The sequence below is a fragment of the Leptonychotes weddellii genome, chromosome 10 (genome assembly GCF_054177405.1).
Source record: "Leptonychotes weddellii isolate Sample4059 chromosome 10, ASM5417740v2, whole genome shotgun sequence".
Lineage (NCBI taxonomy): Eukaryota > Metazoa > Chordata > Mammalia > Carnivora > Phocidae > Leptonychotes > Leptonychotes weddellii.
Window position 1 is genome coordinate 106,279,743 of NC_138378.1, and position 22,675 is coordinate 106,302,417.

At 37.7% G+C, this 22,675-nt stretch overlaps 1 protein-coding gene across 8 annotated transcripts in view; it reads left to right on the forward strand.

The window, feature by feature from the left end:
* Nucleotides 1-22,675, forward strand: part of ITSN2 (intersectin 2) — a 139,531-nt gene that overhangs the window by 14,479 nt on the left and 102,377 nt on the right. For 5 of the 8 annotated variants that reach the window (XM_081832149.1, XM_081832147.1, XM_081832146.1 and 2 more), the window contains 2 exons: nucleotides 13,324-13,387; nucleotides 21,548-21,640. In XM_081832149.1, coding sequence (XP_081688275.1) covers nucleotides 13,357-13,387; nucleotides 21,548-21,640 — 124 coding nt within the window. In that variant the 5' untranslated portion in view covers nucleotides 13,324-13,356. Of the gene's footprint in view, nucleotides 1-13,323; nucleotides 13,388-15,565; nucleotides 15,668-21,547; nucleotides 21,641-22,675 lie in introns of those variants that run through there. The other 3 variants (XM_081832144.1, XM_081832143.1, XM_081832145.1) reach the window with 1 other exon arrangement.

Here is a 22,675-nt window from a genome sequence, read left to right on the forward strand (position 1 = left end):
CATGATCCTGGAGTCCCTGGATCGAGTCCCGCATCGGGCTCCCTGCCCGATGACCCTCCTCCCTCTCATGCTCTCTGTCTCTCATTCTCTCTCTCTCAAATAAATAAATAAAATCTTTAAAAAAAAAAAAAAAGAGCATTCTTTCTGCTGCATTGATAGCATAGTTTCCAGTAATTGAAACATATTGATATTAAAAAAAACAAACGAACCTTAAATTGGACTGATAGAATAGGAAAATGGATGGTTGCTTTTGTACCTATTGGCTACTACTTTCATTTTCTTTACTCTCTTGTTCTGTGTGTGTTTGGGTTGAGATTGGAAACTACCAGTCACAGGTGGAAGCTCTTCCCACTCAGGACCTTCTGGGTGTGGCCTTGGTTTTGGATGCCAGTCTCTTTAGGCCTCTGCAGTAGGGTATGTGTGGAGGAGTGTACCTTTTCTCTGTAGTTTTTAGCACTAGATGTAGCATAGCAGGGTTTGAGAGATTGGTAATTTTATTTTATTTTATTTTACTTTATTTTTTTAAGATTTATTTATTTGACAGAGAGAGATACAGCGAGAGAGGGAACACAAGCAGGGGGAGTGGGAGAGGGAGAAGCAGGCCTCCTGCTGAGCAGAGAGCCCGATGCATGGCTCGATCCCAGGACCCTGGGACCATGACCTGAGCTGAAGGCAGATGCTTAACGACTGAGCCACCCAGGCACCCCGAGGGATTGGTAATTTTAGTTAAATGTTTTTGGTAAAACAGACTTGTTACTTAATATTGTTTATAATAGACAAGAGCAAAGCTCTGGGTCATATTTGCTGTTGTGTTAAAAGATGGTGTAGTAGAATACAAAAATATATTTGGTCTTTGTCTCTGGTTCCTGGCACAGTTCTCCTAAAACCTTTGGAATTTCCTGAATGATAGGAGTGTCTTTTATTCATAATAAGCCCCTTCCCATCACATCTGAGGTATACTAATGAGGCTTAGAGTGGTACCCCTAGATAGACTCAGGATGAGGATACTTTCCACCCCACCCATCAACCTCTAGAAAGAGGAGGTGGGCCCTAGAGATTGAGCTCTATAAAAGCTCTAGGGCAATGAGAGCTTCCAGGTTGGTAAATGTATTGTGCTGGGAGGGTGACATGCCCTGCCCCCCATACCTTGCCCAGTATGTCTCTTCCATTTGGCTGTCCTGAATTGTATCCTTTATATTAAAACAGTAAACGTAAATAGTTTTTTCTGAGTTCTGTGAGCTTTTCTAGCAAATTATCAAACCCAAGGAGGGGATCATAGGAACCTCTGATTTATAGCCAGCTGGTCAGAAGATGGCCCAGGACTAGTGACCAGTGCCTGAAGTGGGGGCAGTCTTGTGGGACTGAGGCCTCAACCCGTGGGGACTACATCACACCAGGTAGTTAGTGTCAGAATTGAATTGAATTGAATTGTTGGACACCCAGTTGGTGTCAGAAAAAAAAACTCCATAGAAGGCATTACTGGTTTTTGAAAGACAAGTAAATTTACCATAGACTTCTCTTCTTTGAATTACTGAAAATTGTCTGTTTTTAATTGCTTGACATTTTGGTGTATGTGGTTTATATGAGATTTAAAAAAAAATAGCAACAACAAAACTTGGAAAATAAAAAAAATTCAGTCCATCTTTCAACCTAAGTCAACTACTTTTAGCATATTAATGCCTTTTTTTTTTTAAGATTTTATTTATTTATTTGACAGAAAGAGATAGTGAGAGCAGGAACAAAGGGCAGGGGGAGTGGGAGAGGGAGAAGCAGGCTTCCCGCTGAGCATGGAGCCCCATGCGGGGGCTGGATCCCGGGACCCTGGGATCATGACCTGAGCTGAAGGCAGGTCATGGCCTAATGACTGAGCCAGGTGCCCCAGCATATTAATGCTTTTATTTTTTTTTACATTAATGCTTTAAAAAAAAATGTTTAGAGAGAGAGAGCTTGAGCAGGAGGGGCAAAGGGAGAGGGAGAGAGAATCTCAAGCGGACTCCTAGCAGAGTGCAGAGCTGGATGCCAGGCTCGATCCCACAACTCTGAGATCAGGACCTGAGCCAAAACCAAGACTGTGCCACCGTGTGCACCCCAGCATATTAGTGCTTTTTAGTCAGAGTATCTATCTATTTACATACTTAAACACATACATACATAATTTTTACATAATTGTAATCAGTATAGATTTTTGTCTACTTACTACATGGAAGGTATTTTTTTCTGTGTTACTTCATGATTTTCATAAATATTAATGGCTGTGTTATTTTTATCTAGTAGATAGACTATGATTTATTAACCATACTCCTATTTTCAGGTGTTTGGGTTCTTTCAAGTTTTTTGCTATTACAAATAAAACTGTGATAAATATTATTTGGTGAACGTATATTAAACAGCCTGTCAGACTCTTATTAGGTGCTTCACAAAGATAAGGTCCTTCCCTTAAGAGGTGTTCTTCTAATCCTTGACATGTGCATATATAATTTTGAATATTTGCATCTATTCTAGAATTTTGTGTTTTTTAAAAATTTACTTTATATCACAAACATTACCTATCTACTGTAGCCTTGAAATTATCGTTTGTGCCACATGCATAGTATTCTGAAATTTATTTTCTTGTTCCTTTCTCTATTGGATAAATTAACCTGATTTGTATACTCAGTCATAAAAGAAAAGATTGACAAATTTTGGTATGAAAATAAAGAAGTTGATATAGTAAAAGATGCCTTCAAATCAAAAGGCAACAAGCTGGATGAAAAGTTTTTATGACACATGTTACGAGTCTGGGAGAGTGAGGGAGAAAGTGTGAAATGGTCGTGGGTGGGAGGGCGGAGCAGATGGACTAGGGAAACATGGACTTGTCAGGCTGGCAGGAGTTAGTGGTCAGGAGTTTAAAGTGATGCCAGTCAGCACCTTCATTCGTGTGGCCGTGAAATAGCAGTGGGGTTTTACCAGATGCATAGTATACAGGAAGAGGGAAGAGTGAACTTGAGGATGCATACAATGACTTATAATTTGGGTAAGGAGGGATATTAGGACCTAAGGAAGGGGATGTTAGGGCATAAGGAAGAATGAGAGACAGTGAAAAGTTGCCAAGACCAATAGATTGTAGGTCCTGGCAGAGTTAAAGAATTGCTGGAGTTTGGGAACTAGAGAGAGTGGGCTGTTGAGCAAAGCTCTGGTGAAGGGAGGGTGGGAGGCTTGAAGTGGGTTACAGAGGAGTGCAGTCATCGTGATAACAAGGCCTAGGGTGTGACCTGGGAGTGCCTGGCTAAGATAAGATGGAGAATAAGACATTTGGAATACAAGGGGTCAAACACTTGGAGGCCAGGATGTGGGCAGGATCATCTGTGTGGATGACTTGACTTCACCAGAAAGTATGGGAATAATGGTGGAGAGGGGATGGTGAGGTAGGTGTGAAAGCAGTTAAGGAATTGCCATGGTGATTGTAGGGGACAACAGTGAGGGAGAGCCGGTGGTCAAGTCAGATGCACTAGTGTTCTTTTTCAACTTTTATTTATGAAAAATGTCAAACATATGCAAAAGTTGAAATTGATCACTTATTTTCTATTTACCTTCATTTACCCATATACTTTTTAATTTAATGTTTTTGTATTTTTGCGTGAGCTTTAATTCTTTTTGGAAGAAGGCAGGCTATAAATAAGTCCATTTCCAGGTTCCTTTCCAGAAGAGTTGTGCTAATTTACATTTCTATCAGTTGGTATTAATATAATACTCATTTTTACAGCTATTGTTATAGTTCCTTGCATTGTTAAGCTCTTCACTATTTCATGTGAATAAACCGCCACCTATTTTCCCAGACCACGCTCTTCACTCTGCTTTTCAGTCTTTACCTCAGCCTAGAATGTTTTTCTCCCACATTTATTCACGTAACGAATGTTTCCATGTGTAAGGCATAGCTAGTTGAACACAAGCTGAAATGCACATACCTGGTTGATTCATGGGAACATATTTGCATGTGACCTTCTCTTGTTGCTTGAAGAGAAGAGAAATTTGTGCTTAGGCACCTGGGGGCCCAGGAGATCCAAGAGTTTGTTTTCAGCCCTGCCCTTTGGACTGTCTGGCCCAAAGAAAACACGTATTTTCTCAACTCCTTTTCCTTCTGCTTCCAAACTTATATGTGTCTTTATTTATCCTTATTATCTGTTTTGTCCTATATTCCCAGAGCCAGAAATGTGTGCCCCATGTTCTAGAGCTCAACTCTAGAGCTGTCTACTTTCTCTGGACTCTAGCTTTCATTATTAGGTAACCTTTCCTTCTCATTTTGGAAATTAAATCTCTCCCTCTTCTTCTAAAAATAGTTTTGTTCTCCCATCTAAAAGGAAAGCCTTATAACCTTGCCTCTTTCCTGAAGCCTCCTATCTCTCCTCTCCCCACCCCCCTTTTCTTCCTTTGTCCTTTAACAACATACTTCTTGAGTCACCTACACTTCTCCTCCGATTTACTGCTGGGTCTACTTCAGTTTGACTTACAGCCAGTTCCCTGCACAGATTGCCAAAACTCATGACTTAGTCTTGACTTCTGTGACATTTGACAATTATGACCATCATCTCCTTGAAATGCTTTTCTTTACTCTATATTCTGATTTCTCCTTTTTCTCAACCTCTGCTCTGATCGTTCTTCTCCTGTGTCCTGTACATGCTTTTTGTGGATAATGTCATCCACTGACCTGTTTACAGCTATCCCCAATCCATGGTAGCTACCAAATCTAGGTCCACAGCCTGGTCAGAATCCTTAGTATCTCTTAGACATTTCCACCTAGATGTCTTTCTAGGTGCATCAGATTAGGTAAGCTGAAAACTGAACATTTTGTTGCTCACCCTCCAAATCTAATATCCAAATTTCTACTTTCTTAGAACTTTTGTCTTGGTTAGTATTACCACTCTACAGTCACCCAAGATAGAAACTTATCTTGATGCTCTTCTTTGATCAACAGCATTTAGCTGATCAGAAAATGCTGTCTATTCTAGCTCAGAAATGCCTCTTCTCTATTGTCCAAGTTCAAATTCTCACCATCTGGAGTATGCCAGTCAGTCACAACTGGTGTCCCTGTCTTAGGATACTCAAGTCCAATTCAGTTCCTATATTGTTTGTCAGAATTCTCTTCCTCTGCCCTTTAAAGATCAGGTTCTTCTCTTGTTTCTTATATATGCTTTCCCTGGATAAAGTCACTCACTGATATGATGACAACTATTCCAGTCCCTGGTGACTACCAAATCTGGGTGTCTATCTCGAATAAATACTGGCTCTCCATGACTTGCACAGTGAAATTCAAAATCAATAGCATGACATACTTTGTTCCTTAAATTGTGTGATCTTGGCAAGTTAATCTCTTTGGCTTCTCTTTAATTGTTTCTAAAATAAAGGGGATGGAATTCAGTATGCTGTTTAATTCTTTAAAAAAATCATCAGATAAAATATTATAGAGAAGCCTCAGTATGTAAAACAAAAACAGAGCTACTTTCATTGAAGTTGGTATCCTCTTCCAACCCTCCATTCCTCTTCCCTACTCCACATCTGTTGTATTTCTTTGAAATTTCTAGAACTGCAAGGAGCAAAATTTAAAACTATTGGGTTTCTTAAGGTCTCTTTTAACAATTAAAATTAAATGAGTTCTGGGGCGCCTGGGTGGCTCAGTCAGTTAAGCGTCTGCCTTTGGCTCAGGTCATGATCCCAGGGTCGGGCAGGGAGCCTGCTTCTCCCTCTCCCTCTGCCTATCTGCCTACTGTGATCTCTCTCTCTCTGTCAAATAAATAAATAAAATCTTGTTTAAAAAATTAAGTGAGTTCTTTGAAATCGCATGGCTCTCAAATCACACCATCTTTGAATAGGAAAGGCTCTACTGTGATACTGGCTGTGTACTTTCCTTTTAAACAGTCCTTCCTTTAGATTCAGGTACTTTTCCTTTCTCTCTATCAGTGCCTATCCACACACCTATACAATGTCTTTCATTCTGAGGATGCATGGAACCCACTTACTTTGCCAACGTGATCATGTTAGATCGTTCTTACACAAATATTGCCTCCTTTGTGATATGTGCCCTAGAGTTTAACTTACCTCCCAAGTAGTGGTAGTTCTGTCCTCTGGGTTCTTATAACATTCTTCAAATCCTTTTATTATAGTGACTGTTAATGTTTGATAAATAAACAAATGGATGAATGAAAGAAGGGATGGCTAGATAGGGAACAGATGTAGAGAATATATATACACTGTACCTCTTACTGCAGAAACTGTAAAGAAGTAGGTAATTTTGCCTCAGTCATTCTCTCATAAGACCAACCTTGATCTCCTTAGGAATCAGATGAGGAAGGAACATTTTCTCCAACTCATCAGTAAGTTTAGAGAGTTGGCTCTGTGTACATAGCACATGAAGTGGAGGAGGCACTGGAAAAAGTTTTTTAAGATATGCCTTCAGGTGGTTCTTTGTAGCTCAAAAAAAAAAAAAAAGATATGCCTTCAGGAACATTATCTTGTTTTTGAATGTCAGACCTTCAGTCAAATTTATTTAAGCTAAACAATGTTTAATGAACATGATAAGTATAATTGAAAAACCTAAGTCTTTCTATCCCAATGTAAAAACTTCAGAATTCAACAGGCCATAAAACTTTATCTCTGAAAGTATACTTAAAATACTTAAAAATAGTTATGGAAGGGCCACGTTGCAAAGGATAATTTGGTCTAAAATCCAGAGCCTTGGTGCCTGCAGGGTTTCAAGGAAGTCATTTGGAGTTTCTTTTCTGTATATTCGGTTCCACAGTGCCTCGCTCCATGCTTCCCTTGCTTCATTTTTGTTTGTTTATCTTACCCATACTACTCATTTACCCGATTCATTTGTTCAGCAATCTTTATTGAACATTTTCTCTGGGAGGTCTGGTTTACACACTAGGCCTAAAAAAAAAAAAAAAAGTCTCTGCCCAGAGCAAGTGAAACATGTGTAGTTGAAATACAGTATGATAAATGAAGTTACTGTGCGATGAACAAGTGTTGTGGACAACATAGGAGACAGTGACTAACTGGGAGGACACAAGTCTCTCAAATAAGAGATGTCCGTTGAGTTGGGAGTTGAAGAATGAGAAGAAAGTGTGGTGAATGTGACAGAGGGAACAGCTCTTCACAAAGAAATAGAGGAGTGAAAAAAGCATCACTGTTTAAAAGAAAAAAAAGCTGATGTACTTAGGACATCTGAATCAAGGGGACGCGTCTAGAGATGAATGTGGTAAAGTAGATTGAGCTAAGGTTCTGAATCATATTTCATACCATGTTTCACACTAACAAGTTTGGGCTTGAACTTGTAATTGTGAAGTAATTTAAGAAGGCGAAGGGCATTAGTAGGTGTTTTGGAAGAAAACTAGGAGCTCTGTGGAAGGTCTCAAGGCAATAAGACCATTTTAGGAGGTTCATGCCCTAATTCACACCATCTCCCAGTGATGTGCCTGGGAATCTCTGGATTAATAAGTGTCCCAGGTGATATGGTCAGGCAAGTTGGGAAACTTATGTCCAGAGATGTGACATGAGATGTGGTTTCTGGGACCGGTTTTGCTACTGACTAGCTGTGTGAGCTCATACAAGTCTCCCAGTCTTCCCATCTTGAAAATTGAGGGTTTTGAACTAAGTGCTGTGATTGTTTCCTTCTAAAATTCTGTTCTTCTAGACAGACAAAAAATCCAACCTTAATTGAGCTATTTTTAACTTATAATGGCTATAATTTTCCCCCCTCTAGATCTTAAAGAAGGATTTCCTGCTCTTGGTGAAGCATTTCTACTTTTCTCTGTCTTAGTATGAATGTAGTTGCCATGTTCTAAAGTGGCCTTTGCTTTATATTAATTTGCAAGATTCTTCTTTGCCTTAGGTCTGCTATCTACCACATGTGTTTTCTTGGTGTCTCAAAAGGTAATAGTGCCAGTTCTCCATTAATTTATAATGTGCAGGGAAAGCGCCACATGAATATTCTTCTTTTTTCCACATGAATGTTCTAAAGCCATAGGTAATTAACACAGTGCTTTAATTATATGATAACTGCAGACTGCCAAGATTGCCCATCATTATGTTACCCCTTCAAAGGAATGGAGACAGGTGTTTGTTGGGTGCTGACTCCAATCACACACACCTGAAACAGGCATCAGGCATGTAACTGGGAGATGCTGATTACCCTTTTCTTCCTCTGAGAGGGTTATACCAAGAGGAAAGAAATAATTAGCTGTCCCCTAATTTATGTACGTGATAGACCTATATGTTGGAAGACATCTCTGGCTTGTTTTCCTTCTCCCCTACAAATGAAGCATTAAGTTGAGGTGCTGCTTTCAGGAAGCTGTGACCCTATTCATCATTAATTATTATCCCCATTTGAGAGAAGAAGAGGCATACAAAGCCCATGGGTATTTCGTGGGCTTTAAAATTAGATTTGGAATTGCATCCTGGCTTCATCACTCAGCGAATATTGGCAAGTAATTTAGCCTTTCTGTTTCTTCATCTGTGAAATGAGTACAGTATCCTCTGCCTTGCAGGGATAATTGGGGACATTATTAGTGTTATCAAAGGTGTCTAGCAGTGTCTGGCACCTGGAAGCATGTTCTATAAGCTCCTCTGTTTCTCCTCTGAAGTTCCTTGTACACAACCTGGAACATATTAGATTCTCAGGATTGAGCATGACACATAGTAGATGATTAATAGAAGTGTATTGCATTAATAGTAAGCACTTATTAAATGGTAGCTAGTATGATTACATAAAGTAAAACAATTGATTTTTTAAGTGTAAAATGTGTCTAATTTTTCAAAATTTCAATTATTTCTTTGTACAAGTACTGTTCTGCAAGTAGATTAGTAGAATTGTTTGACAACATGGCAGAGAGAATTGATATAAACAAAACAGATATGAAATAGTATGCTTTAAAAGCTTATTGGTTCTAACAAATTGCACTACCATAGTCAGATGTTACCATAATCAGATGTTACATGTATGCATTCATGTAATAATATGGTACCTGCATGCATGGCGGGCTAAATCCCTTGTACCAGGTAAAGAAAGTTCTGTAATATTAGTACCTTCAGCTTCACTGCAGGGGTTTGCCCTCCCTTCCCATTATATTATTTGATTCATTCTTTGGTTTTATTTCAGAATTATACCTATGATTACTGAGTATCTATTATGTGGCATTCTGTTGTATTCATAGAATATGTAATGACCAACCAGAAGTCCTAGATAGATGATCTTTAAATTTTAGACCTACATCTAACTGATTAAGGCTTTGTGACTGTGGGATCCTGTACTTTGTCTTTGGTAAGTGCATGCTTTCTCCTCAACCTGTCTTTGGTAATTCATATGCTTTTATGCAGTTATACAGTGTGTTGCATGTCATACTTTTGGAGGATTTTTCTCCTACATTTTGAAACTATCTTAGTCTCAGAGACTTAATAAAATAGGTCTTGCTACTTGCTACTTGCTACTGTGTATCTGTAAGTAAAGTTTCTTTGCAGGCATGTTGACTTATTTTGGTTTAACATTACTGATGACAATTTAAAATTGGGGAAGTAAAAGTGTTATACTTTTTTTGTAGAATTTCTGTATTGAGGAAGTATCAGTCATAACTTTATGAGACTTCCTCTGTGTTCACTTTTTCTTAAAACTGGTGACACCACAGTTCACCCAGTCTCACAAACAAATTCTGGGAGTCATCGCTTTGATTCGTTTTACTTCATAATCCTTCATATCTAAAGAGTTTCTGGGTTCTACCTGTTTTAAACCCTTCCTTATTTTTACAGTTCATCCCATCTGCTCTGTTCCATCTGCCACTATTTTAGATCAGGTGCCAGTTATTGATCTCATATCTTCCCTAACTGATCTCCCTGGTACAGCTCTGGTCTTTTCTTCACCATTGTCTTAAGTGAAATCTATATCCCTCTCCTTAAAACCTTTTAAAACTCCTTGTGAGCTACAGATTCAAATCCAGTGTTCTTAATCCCATGTTAAGTGAGTTCTTGACTACCCCACCATGTTTAGATATTATTTTTCTGTGTAGTAGACAACTCCAGTACCTGAAGTTTATATTACCTTTTGAGAAAGGAGTGAAGAAAAAACTAACTTGTACATAGGTGGAATTTCCTCCTACCTAGGAAGAGTATAGTGACAGGTAAAGTCTAAGTGTGGTAACAATTAAAGCTCCATTGCAATAAAGCTTTTTTTTTTAAATTCCAGTATAGTTAACACAGTGTTATATTAGTTTCAGGTGTACAATATAGTGATTCACCATAAGTATATTCTTAATCCCCTTCACCTGGTTCACCCATTCCCCCACCACCTCCCTCTGGTAGCCATCAGTTTGTTCTCTATAGTTAAGAGTCTGTTTTTTTGGTTTGTCTTTTTTTTTATGTTATCTGTCTTTCTCTGACTTATTTCACTTAGCATTATACCCTCTAGATCCATCCATGTTGTTGCAAATGGCAAGATTTCATTCTTTTTTTTTTATTATTTATTTGAGAGGGAGAGTACGAGAGAGATTACAGAGGAAGAAGGAGAGGGAGAAGCAGACTTGCTGCTGAGCAGAGAGCCAAATGCGGGGCTTGATCCCAGAACCCTGAGATCATGACCTGAGCCGAAGGCAGAGGCTTAACCGACCGAGCCACCCAGGTGCCCCAGATTTCATTCTTTTTTATGGCTGAGTAATATTCCATTCTATATGTATACCACATTTTCTTTTTTTAATCTTTTTTTTTTTTTAAGATTTTATTTATTGGAGAGAGAGAGAATGAGAGACAGAGAGCATGAAAGGGAGGAGGGTCAGAGGGAGAAGCAGACTCCCCGCCGAGCAGGGAGCCCGATGCGGGACTCGACCCTGGGACTCCAGGATCATGACCTGAGCCGAAGGCAGTCGCTTAACCAACTGAGACACCCAGGCACCCCCCACATTTTCTTTATCCATTATCTATCAGTGGACAGTTGGGCTGCTTCCATAATTTGGCTATTGTAAATAATGCTGCATCTATAGGGGTGCATCTATCTTTTCAAATTAGTTTTTTCATATTCTTTGGGTAAATATGCAGTAGTGGAATTACTGGATCCTATGATAATTCTACTTCTGATTTTTTGAGGAACCTCCATACTGTTTTCTACAGTGTCTACACCAGTTCGCATTCCTACTAGTAGTGCACAAGGGTTCCTTTTTCTCTACATCCTCAACAATGCTTGTTGTTTCTTGTGTTTTTGATTTTAGCTGTTCTGACAGGCATGAGGTGATATCTCATTGTGATTTTTTTTTTTAAAAGATTTTATTTATTTATTTGAGAGAGAGAGAGAATGAGAGAGAGCACATGAGAGGGGGGAGGGTCAGAGGGAGAAGCAGACTCCCCGCCGAGCAGGGAGCCCGATGCGGGACTCGATCCAGGGACTCCAGGATCATGACCTGAGCCGAAGGCAGTCGCCCAACCAACTGAGCCACCCAGGCGCCCTCATTGTGATTTTGATTTGCATTTCCCTGATGATTAATGATGTTGAGCATCTTTTCATGTGTCTGTTGACCATCTCTGTGTCTTCCTTTTTTTTTTTTTTTTCCCCCTTGGAGAAATGGATTATTTGTTTTTGAGGCATTGAGTTTTACATGTTCTTTATATATTTTGGATATTAACCCTTTATCTGATATGTCATTCACAAATATCTTCTCCCATTCAATAGGTTGTTTTTTAGTTTTGTTGATGGTTTTCTTTGCTGTGCAGAAGCTACACTAAAGCTTATTAACGTCTAAAGGAAGGCCATATACTTTAAGAGGGAGGATGGTATATAGTGATAGCATACAGAAAAGCTGGGAGTCAGAAGAGTAGAATTGGCAGTGTCATTCAAAGCATTATTGGAGGTTTAACCATCCCTATTGTGCAGTCCTTGACTTATTCTTGTTGTGTAGATAAATGGATCTGACTGTCAGTGCCTGATGTCATTAAGCATTCTAATCACTGGTAACTCCCGTCCCTCACTACACAGTGATCTGCTTGAAATTTAGTAGTTGTTATAGTTTGCTTTATAGGAAGAAAAGGTACTGTTAGTTTTCTTGGCTATTAAATTTCTCTTTGTAAATCAGTAAATTGGATGTATATACCAGTCTTTTGTTGGTGTGACTAACTTTTGGTGGTTATACTGATACAGTCATATTTCTCTTTGAGCACACTGAATTCACTAAGATCTGGTGCCTGGTAGCACTTCTTGGCAGCTGGTTAGCTAGCTCCTCTGGGGACACCTTCCACCGTGATGTGTAACTCTTTATGCCTTCTTTGTTCACATGGCTTGTGCAAACATATTTCCTTTGGCTTCTAAAAATGTTAATATTTAAGTGATTGGGGTAAATAGATGAGCTACTGAATGATCTTTTTAATATAGTGATTTTCCCCTGCAGTGTTATAATCTGTGGTTTTAAATACTAAGTACATTATTATAAATTTCCTAGGTCTTCACTTTCCCTAACTGGTCTTACCCTCAAGATTTGTGGAATGAATTTTGAATCTATTCATAGTAAAATAATGAATTCAGGGTTCAAAATTACATTGCACTCTCCCTCCCTGGATGTTTGCAAAATAGCAGCCATTTATCAAACACAATGTGTCAAGCAGTGTACTGGAATATGTCTAATACTTAAAAAAAAAAATACTCCTGCGAAGTATTTTTACAGATGAGGAATCTGAGACTCAAAAAGAGTTAAATAACTCTCCCATTGTCACAGCTAGGAAAACAGCAGAATTGGGATTTAAATCACAGCTGTTAATTTCCAAAGTCGCTTCTCTTCCTAGTACTGGGTATATTCCCAGCACATTTAGTTATGTTTAAACAAACATATATATTATAACAATTCTGGACAATTTTTATAAACCTGTAGGACTCTGTGCCACATTTATGTTGGATATTTTTCTCATTTGCGGATTTTTTTAAAGAAAAGAATGTTATGGATTTCCATGTTATTATACACTTAATTTATACAGCTGATTTCTCTGAAATAACATCTTGCCTAGTTATAACAACCTTCCTCTCTCCCAAGTTAATTTCTACAAAATTGATTCATGCCAAGGGTTTCATTATTCAGTATTTGCTATGAAATATGGGACTGTTTTTCTTATAAATGTTTCTGTTTTAAAGGCAGCACCATTACCCAACAAAGTCTCCTACCCTTCCCTAAGTGTAAATCCTGCCTCTTCAGCAGCAGCAGAAGCTCTGCATTGTTTTCTGTTGGAAGTGTGAGCTCAAGGGTACAGACATTCCCACTGCTAAGCTGGTGCACTAACTGTGATCTGCCCTTGTTGTATTATTAATGGCACAATGTTTTTATGTTGCAGATGGCTGAGAGCTAGCAAGGAAAATTCAGGACCATGATGGCTCAGTTTCCCACAGCTATGAATGGTAAGCTGCTTTGTGCTTGTGGCAAGATAAAGAGGTTATGGGGTGTTTTTTGGTAGAGGTTGTAAAATATTCATTTTGATATTTTTCCTTGAGCTTATAAATGCAAAACTTAAAGTATTCTTATTGAAAATGTTTTGATAGTTTACTTCAGAACCACTGCATATATCTTCTATTAGAATATTATGCAGCAAATCCTGTGACTCAATATAAGCATGTTCTGCAGTATCATCTGGAATGTGTGCTTGCCTTTCAGCAGTTAAGAATAACCTAAAGGTATATTGTGTTTGATGCATAAAATGGGAGGACAAAAAGCAGAGTGCTGTAAGCGAAGAATATTAAAGGTATTTTCAATAGTTTAGGATGATTGTAAACTGATTAAACCAATAAAGATTCATCTAGTAATATACATATAAAATTATTCCTTTTATAAAGGGTTGTGTATGCCTATATGCACAATTGTTTAATATGAAACATTTTTAAAGAAAATGTTTAGGTAACTTCAGTGACAGAAAGTTTTTAAAGTGTTTTTTCTGGTTCTAGCTTTAATTCTTTTCCCAAGTACAAATTAACCACCCTTAATAAGTATTAAGGTACTGTGTATGTCATTTAGAATTAATTGAGAAAATGCATTATATTTTTAAATTGCTACAGAAATCTAAGATGTGACCTAAAATTTGTAGTAAATTTCATTAACCAATTGTAAATATAAAGGAATAGAGAGTCTAGTCAATAACTCTTTAACATTTAAATTGAAAGCAGTAATATTAAAGAACATTAGGGGGGAAAAAGGAAGCATCGTGAATAATTCTACCACTTTCAAACAGCAATTCTGTTTTAATGTTACCATCTTGTATTTGATCAATTGCATCTTTTTAAAAAACATGTTTTCCGTCATAGGGCCAAGTTAAGTACATGGTTAATACAAAAGTACATGTTGTATATCCAAAATTTTAAGACTCAGGATTGACCTTGTGAGATTTAGGAAAGTTTCAGAAAAATGAATTATTTGTGTAAAAGGTAAAACTAAATTCTGTGTGGTAGAATTCTATGTCATGTAAGGATGGACTTGAGATAAGAGTTTTGTTTTGCTTTTTGCCTTTTCAGAACTCTTATTTAAAGATCAGTGTGAGCATTGCTGGAAGTGGTGTGGGATTATGAAGATTATTTGATGCCACAGGCAGCTTTTAAAAATTAAATAATGGGTTTTTTCTTCATAATGAGTGATAAACGTAAGTTTAGGATCAGGGTAGTAATTGTAGTAGTAATGTGTTCTACCCAAATTTAGGATTTCTGCACACCATACAAAGGAGTTTGCATTAAACGCATAGTTTAGTTTCAAACTTCAACCAAAATGTTTGGTTTACAAACAAAATGAACATAAAGCAGTATAGGCCTAGTCTTTCTTCATTCTGTTTCTTCCACTCCCTTAACATTTGTGTATCTACTTTGTAGCTCATTGCATTATATATGGAAGAATAATATTGGACAAAATGTTGGATAATTCCTTTAGGAGTGATATATAGAAATTAAGGTAGTAAAAAAAGGAATAGAGGTAGTAATTTTTTTTAAAAATTCTGAAGAATTGATAGCAAATGTAGGCTGTGGTACCCTCCTACTTAAGTTTATAATACAGCTGAAGATTGAAGATAATCTTGTGTATATCTAATGCAAGTCCAATTCAGAGTTTAAGATCTTACTGGAAGAGGCATTCCCATATAACACAAAACCTTCAAAAGCAGTGTTTGCTCTTCTAGGAAATGCTCAGTTATAGATGGTGTTAAATCTTTTCGATGCTCAGTACTGTTGGAACTTGTCTTTAAGTGCCCTAGACCAAGCTGTGTGTCTAAATGCTTCGAATGTATTTCTCACCTTTTGCCATGTCTATTTCATCATCCCAAGACTAACCACAGATTTAGACTTCTTTGGTTCGCGCAGAGCTGTGCTGCCTTATATAGTAGCCATTAGCTACATGTGACGATTTCAATTTAACTTTAATAATAAATAAATTCATTCCCTCAGTTATATAGCCACATTTCAAGCTCTCAAAGCCACATGTGGCCAGTGGCCATTGTATTGGACAACGCAGGTACAGAACATTTACATCATCTCAGAAAGTTCTATTGAGCAGATATTCTTTTCTTAGTCTCTTTGATGCTTCACTTCCCATCTCCTCAACAGAGCAAAAAAGATCAGTGCGTCATATTTTTACCACTCGTGGCTCTAATTCTGGTGTCTTCTGCACCAGCAGAATCATCCTTGCCAGAGTCTTCTTTGATCATGGTAGGTTTGCTTTCTGCTTTTCAAAAATGTAATGAAATTGTAAACACAGAGAGCCTGATATTTGAGTCATCAGGTGATAAGCAAGAGGCTACTTCAAATTCATGTTGCTGCCTGTTTGTAATGTACTGTAGCTTGTTCCAGCCATAAAACTGGGGGTTACTGAAGACTGGTTAAATGAGTAAGAAGTTCTGAAGCCCATGACAGTGGCTATATCCAAAATATGGAAGAGGGAAGGAGGAAGGGGAGGGAGAGAATGGCTAATGGCTTTAGGAGGAAAAAATGCCATTTTCGAGTTTTATTACCTTTTCAGAATTTTAGAGTTCATTAGTCTTTTCATCTGTGTGATTAGGAAATTGTTGAACATTGGATCTGCAGAATCAGAGGTGGTACTATACTGCATTAATAACAGCCCAAGCATTTATTATTCATGTCCCAGTTAAGGCTTTAGTTCTATCTAGGCCAGTATTCTAGTTGTATTTTAGAGATTTAGGTTTGTACTGGGTTGAAATATATCATTTGACTATTATTTTGAACTAGACCCAGAAATAGTAATTTCACGGCACACAAGCAGGATTGAACATGTTTGAATCGTGTACCTTCAGAACTGGGTGTTAGAATACTGCTGTGCTACCACTCAGCTGTGTTGGCTGAACCTTGTGGTACTTGTGTGTGCACACCTGTGCGTATACCTCTGTGTATGTATGTATGTCTATATATGTAAAACAGGGATGACACTATTTATCCCTGGGGGGGGGGATTTAGCATATCGTGCATGTTCTGTAAATGTCTATTTTTCCTTCTACATAGACCATAAGAACATTTGTGACAGAGCCAGTACATGAGAAGATGAGAATAAGCAACAGAAATCTTTATGAAAATACCACATTCTCAATTTAGTGATGAGTGGGGGAAGTTGATAGAATTTTAATACATTTCTAAAGTGATCAGACAATGTAAAAGGTTGTTAGCTTTTCGAGGACAAATTAAACATCAACCCCAAAACTTAGATTTTCCTGACTTTCTGTAAGGCTTACAAATAAATACAGACAAAAATTAGGAAATGTTTTACTGGAAGTTCCAAATAATAAACTGTTGACTCTTGGAAAGGTTCTATTAGTATATATTCTAAGAAAGCCAGAATTGGATCAACTATTTTTTTTTAAGATTTTATTTATTTATTTATTTATTTATTTATTTATTTATTTAGGGGGGGCGGGAGAGAGGGGGCAGGGGGAGGGGTAGAGGGAGAGGGAGAGAGAATCTCAAGCAGACTCCGCACCCAGCCCGATGCAGGGCTTGATCTCACAACCCTGAGATCATGACCTGAGCCAAAATCAATTCAGACACCTAACCAACTGAGACATCCAGGTGCCCCAGATCAACTATTTTAAAATTGTTTTTGAAGTACATATATTTCCTAGTTTTCTTATTTCTGTGTAACTTTTTCTTTGTGTAAAATTCTTAGTGCATTAACACCTTATGTTTTAACGTGGTCATTTTTTTTGAAGTGTCCAGATTTAAAGATTATTCAAATACTACTTAAAAATTATTCCTTGTCATAATGCTTTAGACATTTTTATTCTGTAAGTCCATTAATCATGATAATATTTAATCATGATAATATTTAATCATGATGTGTCTGATCTCTTGGCTAAGGGAGTGTATGAGTTCCTTTAAAGCATTCATTTTATTCATCCTTGTACCCCTAGTCTCTGTACACAACGGTGCCCCAAAATGTTTAACTGAATGTATATGAAGGTGTCAAGATTGCTGGAACTAAACAAGAAACCTTATCAGATAGTTGAGTTGGCCACTATGAAGACAGATAGCCAAGGAAAAGTGAGGTGACAGTAGGACATAAGAAAGCACTGTCCTTCTGATGCCACAGAGCCCTCTGCAGTCATAGGAAGCAGTTTGCCACTCCCTGGGGATGTACACTCCCTGGGTGTGTGTTAGAGCCCCTCACCCTTCCTAACCAGACTCTCCAGACTTAAAATAGTCTTACGGTTTCTGACTAAAACGCCTCGCTCTCAGTATTTTCTGGCAAGGGTACCTTTACCAGAAGGGAAAGAGCCTGAGAAAAATTTTAATGCTCTGACTTCTCCTCAGTTATATTCTTCCCTGGGATGGGGTTGAGTAAGGAAACTAATTTATTGAACAGCCTCCATGTGGCTGGCATGTATTAGATGCTATATTTTTATTTTATTATTTATTTTTTATTTTTTTTATTTTTTTTTTAAAGATTTTTATTTATTTTATTTGAGAGAGAGAGTGAGATAGAGCATGAGAGGGGGGAGGGTCAGAGGGAGAAGCAGACTCCCTGCCGAGCAGGGAGCCCGATGCGGGACTCGATCCCAGGACTCCAGGATCACGACCTGAGCCGAAGGCAGTTGCTTAACCAACTGAGCCACCCAGGCGCCCCTATTTTGTTTTATTTTTAAGTTGGGTTTATTGAAGTATAATTTACCCTTCTTAAGTATATAGTTCGATGGGTTTTAACAAATGTATACAGTCATAAAAATCAGGATATGGAATATTTCCATCACCCAGAAGATTCCCTCATTCCTTTATACCCCGCCCTTAGCCACTGGCAACCACTGATCAGATTTCTGTGCCTACAGTTTTGCTTTTTCCTGAATGTCATATAAGTGAAATACACAATACATAGCTATTTGTGTCTGGCTCCTTTCACTTAACAAAAAACTTTTGCAGGTCATCCAAGTCATTGTATATATCTTTCTTTTTCTTTGCTGAGTAGAATTCCATTGTATAAATGTGTACCACAAGTTGTTTATCCATTCATCTATAAAAAACATCTAGGTTATTTCCAGGCTTTGGTGTCTAAACCAAATGTCTAAAGCTGCTGTAATCATCAGAGGACAGATTGTTATCTGGACAAAGTCTTCATTTCTCATGGGTAAATACCCAGGAGTTTTTTTGGGTTTGGTGTTGGTTTGTTTTTGTTTTTTTTTTTAAGATTTTATTTATTTATTTGACAGAGCACAAGCAGGGGGAGCAGGAGAGGGAGACTCAGGCTCCCCACTGAGCAGGGAGCCCACGCAGAGCTTGATCCAGGGCCCCGGGATCATGACCTGAGCTGAAGGCAGACACACAATCGACTGAGCCACCCAGGTGCCCCCTACCCAGGAGTTTATTGCTGGGTTGCATGGGAAATGCATACTTAACTTCATAAGAAGTTGCCAGACTCTTTTTTCTAAATTGTCTCAGTTTCCTTCCCCACCGGCAGTATGTGAGAATTTGAGTTGCTCGGCATCCTTGCCAGCAGTTTTTTAAAAAACTTCAAACATTCTATGGGCATGGAGTGATACGTTACTGTAGATTCAGTATGCATTTCCCAGGGCACCTGGGTGGCTCAGTAGGTTAAGTGTCTGCCTTTGGCTCAGGTTGTGATCCCAGGGTCCTGGGATCAAGCCCCCCAAGTCAGGGAGCCTGCTTCTCCCTCTGCCCCTCCCCCTGCTTGTGCTTTCTCTCTTTCTCCCTCTCTCTCTCTCAAAAATAAATAAATAGAACCTTTAAAAATAATAATACGCATTTCCCTGATGATCAGTGACATTGAACATCTTGTCACATGCTTATTTGCCATCTGTATATCTTTAATATGTCTGTTCAAAACTTTTGCCCATTTTTTGAATGGGGGGAGCAGGGATTGTATTAATGAGTTGAATAGTTCTTTATATATGCTGGATGCATGTCCTTTATTATATTTTGCAAATATTTTCTCCCAGTCTGTAGCTTGTCTTTTTCTTTTCTTTTCTTTTCTTTTTTAGATTTATTTATTTTAGAGAGAGAGCAAGCTCATGCGTGCCCAAGCATGAGTGGGGGGAGGGACAGAGGGAGAGAATCTCAAGCAGGCTCCCTGCTGAGTGCAGAGCTGGACATGGGGCTCAATTTCATGACCCGTGACATCATGGTCTGAGTTGAAATCACAAGTCCGATGCTTAACCGACTGAGCCACCCAGGTGCCCCATTGTCTTTTTACTTTCTTAACTGTCTTTAAGAAAGGAGAAAGTCCAACTTATCAAAAAGTTTTAATCATTTGTGTTGTTTGTGTCCTAATATTATTTCCTAATCCAAAGTCACAAAGATTTTCTTGTTTGCTTTCTTCACAAGAAGTTTGATAGTTTGGCTCCTGTGTTTAATTTTGTAATCCATTTAGAATTAATTTTTTGTATATGGTGCAGGATTGAGATGGTTTGGTTTGTGTTATTGTTGTTCATGTGGGTGTCCTGTTTTTTCAGCCTTGTTCAATGAAGGGTTATTCTTTCCCCATTGAATTACTTAACGTCTTTGTTGAAATCAAGTGACAACTTATTTGTGGGTTTATTTCTTTTTAATTATTGTCAGGGCAGATAGTTTAAGATTCTTAATTAAGTCTGTGGATTCTGATCCTGTCTTCAACACTTACCAACTTTGATATGTTGGGCAAATTATTTAATCTCTCCATGCCTCTGTTTCCTCCTCTGTAAAACAGTGATAATAGGAATAGTGACCTCATGGAATTCTTGTGAGACTTTTAGAAACAGTACACATAAAGCTCTTAGAGAAATACCTAACACGTGGCAAGTTTCATTAAATGCTGGTGTTGTTATTTTACCAATCTAATAGATGAAGAATTATATTTAGTGTTATTTTTAGAGTAGATACATTACTTTTTACATAGTCTTTACAACAACCATGTAAACTTAGATAATCTTCCTAACTTTTAGAGGTGGCAGCTAAGGTACAGAGAACATGGGCATCTTATCCATAAGTATTGAGAGACAGTGTAGCACAGAGTTCAGGCTACCTGGGTTCTGATCTCAGCTCTGCCACTTATTAGTTGTGTGACCTTGAGCAAGTAACTTTACCACTATGGGTTTTGGTTTCCCTCACCTGTGTCATGGGGATAAGAGTAGTACCTAATGTATAGGGCAGCGGTGGGAGTAGTGAGTTACTGCATAAAAAGTCCCTGACATAGAGTTGGGGCTCAGTGAAAGTGAGCTGCTTCCTTCTTTGTCATCCTTTGTTGTTGTCATTGTTTTTCTGTTGTCGTCAGTTTTCCAGATTCCTACGGTAGTAAAGCAGTCCATCCACACTCCTAGTCACAAGAGTAGTGACAGGTTAATTTGTTTACTTTATAATAAACTGATAAACCAAGTAGGTGTTTACTATGTGTGTGGTATTTATTTAGAAAGTGTGTAGGTTTAGCTGTTTTAGGAACTTAGTTCTTCAGTACATCTGTTTCTGTATTTGTAACTTTAATCTTAAAACTTGTCTTTAAAAGAGGATGTTTATAGATTTTTTTTAATCCATTCATTTAAGGATAAGAAATATTTGTTAAATCAGGTCCATCTTAGTGTTTCAAAGTATATGGGTACCTACTTTTCAATGATAGGCATTCCTGGAAACAACTCTGTAAGACAGATTTTATACCATAAACAGCAAACATGTATGAATTTATATACCTAAACATACTTGGTTTCTTATTGGTGGAAGTTGAGTAAACTGAAAAGGTAGTCAGAAGTGAAGTATATAGATGGTTATTAGCTATGTTGAATGTGTAGAGAGGATGGGAATAGTATTTTATTCATCTTTTTATTTCCAGAATTTAGCTTATTGCGTATTTCGAGTGAGTGGTATACAGTAATTGTTCTATAGATGTTAATGGGGTGAATGAGTGAAGAACCTCAGGGCTGTGCTATATATGTATATTTTATGTACATATATATATGGTCGTGATAGAGCTTTACTGTTTGTGTCACACAGGGATAGAGTACTATCACTAAATGGACACCTGTGATTCATATTTACATTTTAGAATTATTTGGAGCATTTCTTGTATATATACTATAATTTCTTTGCCTTTCACTTATGGTTTAGGAGGGCCAAACATGTGGGCTATTACCTCTGAAGAACGGACTAAGCATGACAAGCAGTTTGATAACCTCAAACCCTCAGGAGGTTACATAACAGGTTTGTATTTATATATTTATTTGTGAGTTATGTTCCTTTTCATGTAATGTCTTAGAATTAGTTTTAATTTGATTACCATCAATTTTGTATTACTAAGTGATAAAATTCCTATCAATCAGAATTCATGCATTAAAAAAAATAGTGGCTTTCTTATTTTACCTGTGTCTTAATTTGTTGTTTTGGATTTGGCTTATAGAAGATCTTTTTCTTAATCCTAAATGATAACCAATAATTTCAGTTTAATTGTCCAGTTTCCCACTTTAACATTATTTCTAGAACGTTGTCAGTTTATTTCTTAAGGTAATTGAGACTTTTTTCCAACCAAATTTATTAATGTGCTCTTAATCCATTGTGCCGGTTCCCTGTATAACAATCAGTATTACTAAGTCTAGAAGAAGTACATATATCAGGCCCATCTCCTTGAAAATAATCTAGAAGTTTTTTTCTACAATCTGTTTTTATAATGCTAGTCCTCTGTTTTTGAGAGTTGATACCAAGCGTTGATTGTTGGCACTAGCCCTTGTTTTGCAAGATGACCTCCAAAGCCTAAGGAGGATTAATTAGGTGTGTCTTTCAAATTTTTTTATATAGATTAAACTTTTTTTCTATGCCAAAGCACCTGAGTGCTTTATTTACAGTAATAGTAACTATAATGACTAATATTTACCAAATCTGTGCTGTATTTCAGATGCTATACCTAAGTGCATCATCTCATTTAATCTTGCAACAACCTTGTAAAGTAGCTACTATTGTCTGTATTTACAGATTGTTAGTATTGATCTGTGCTGTGAAACCTTTCAGTCTGATTTTGGAATCCATCCTCTTAGCCATTATAGCTTAATGTTATTTATACTCCTATAATAATAGCTACCTTTCCTGGTATCAGGACTGGGATTTGATTACCCTACTTACAAGTTAATAATGTAGTCTGTTACTGTCTCATGGATATGACACAAGACCCAGGGTTCCTGAGTCAGAGACAAAGGACTTTGTTACAAATGGCACAGCTAGCAGCATGAGCATCAGCATGTTCCT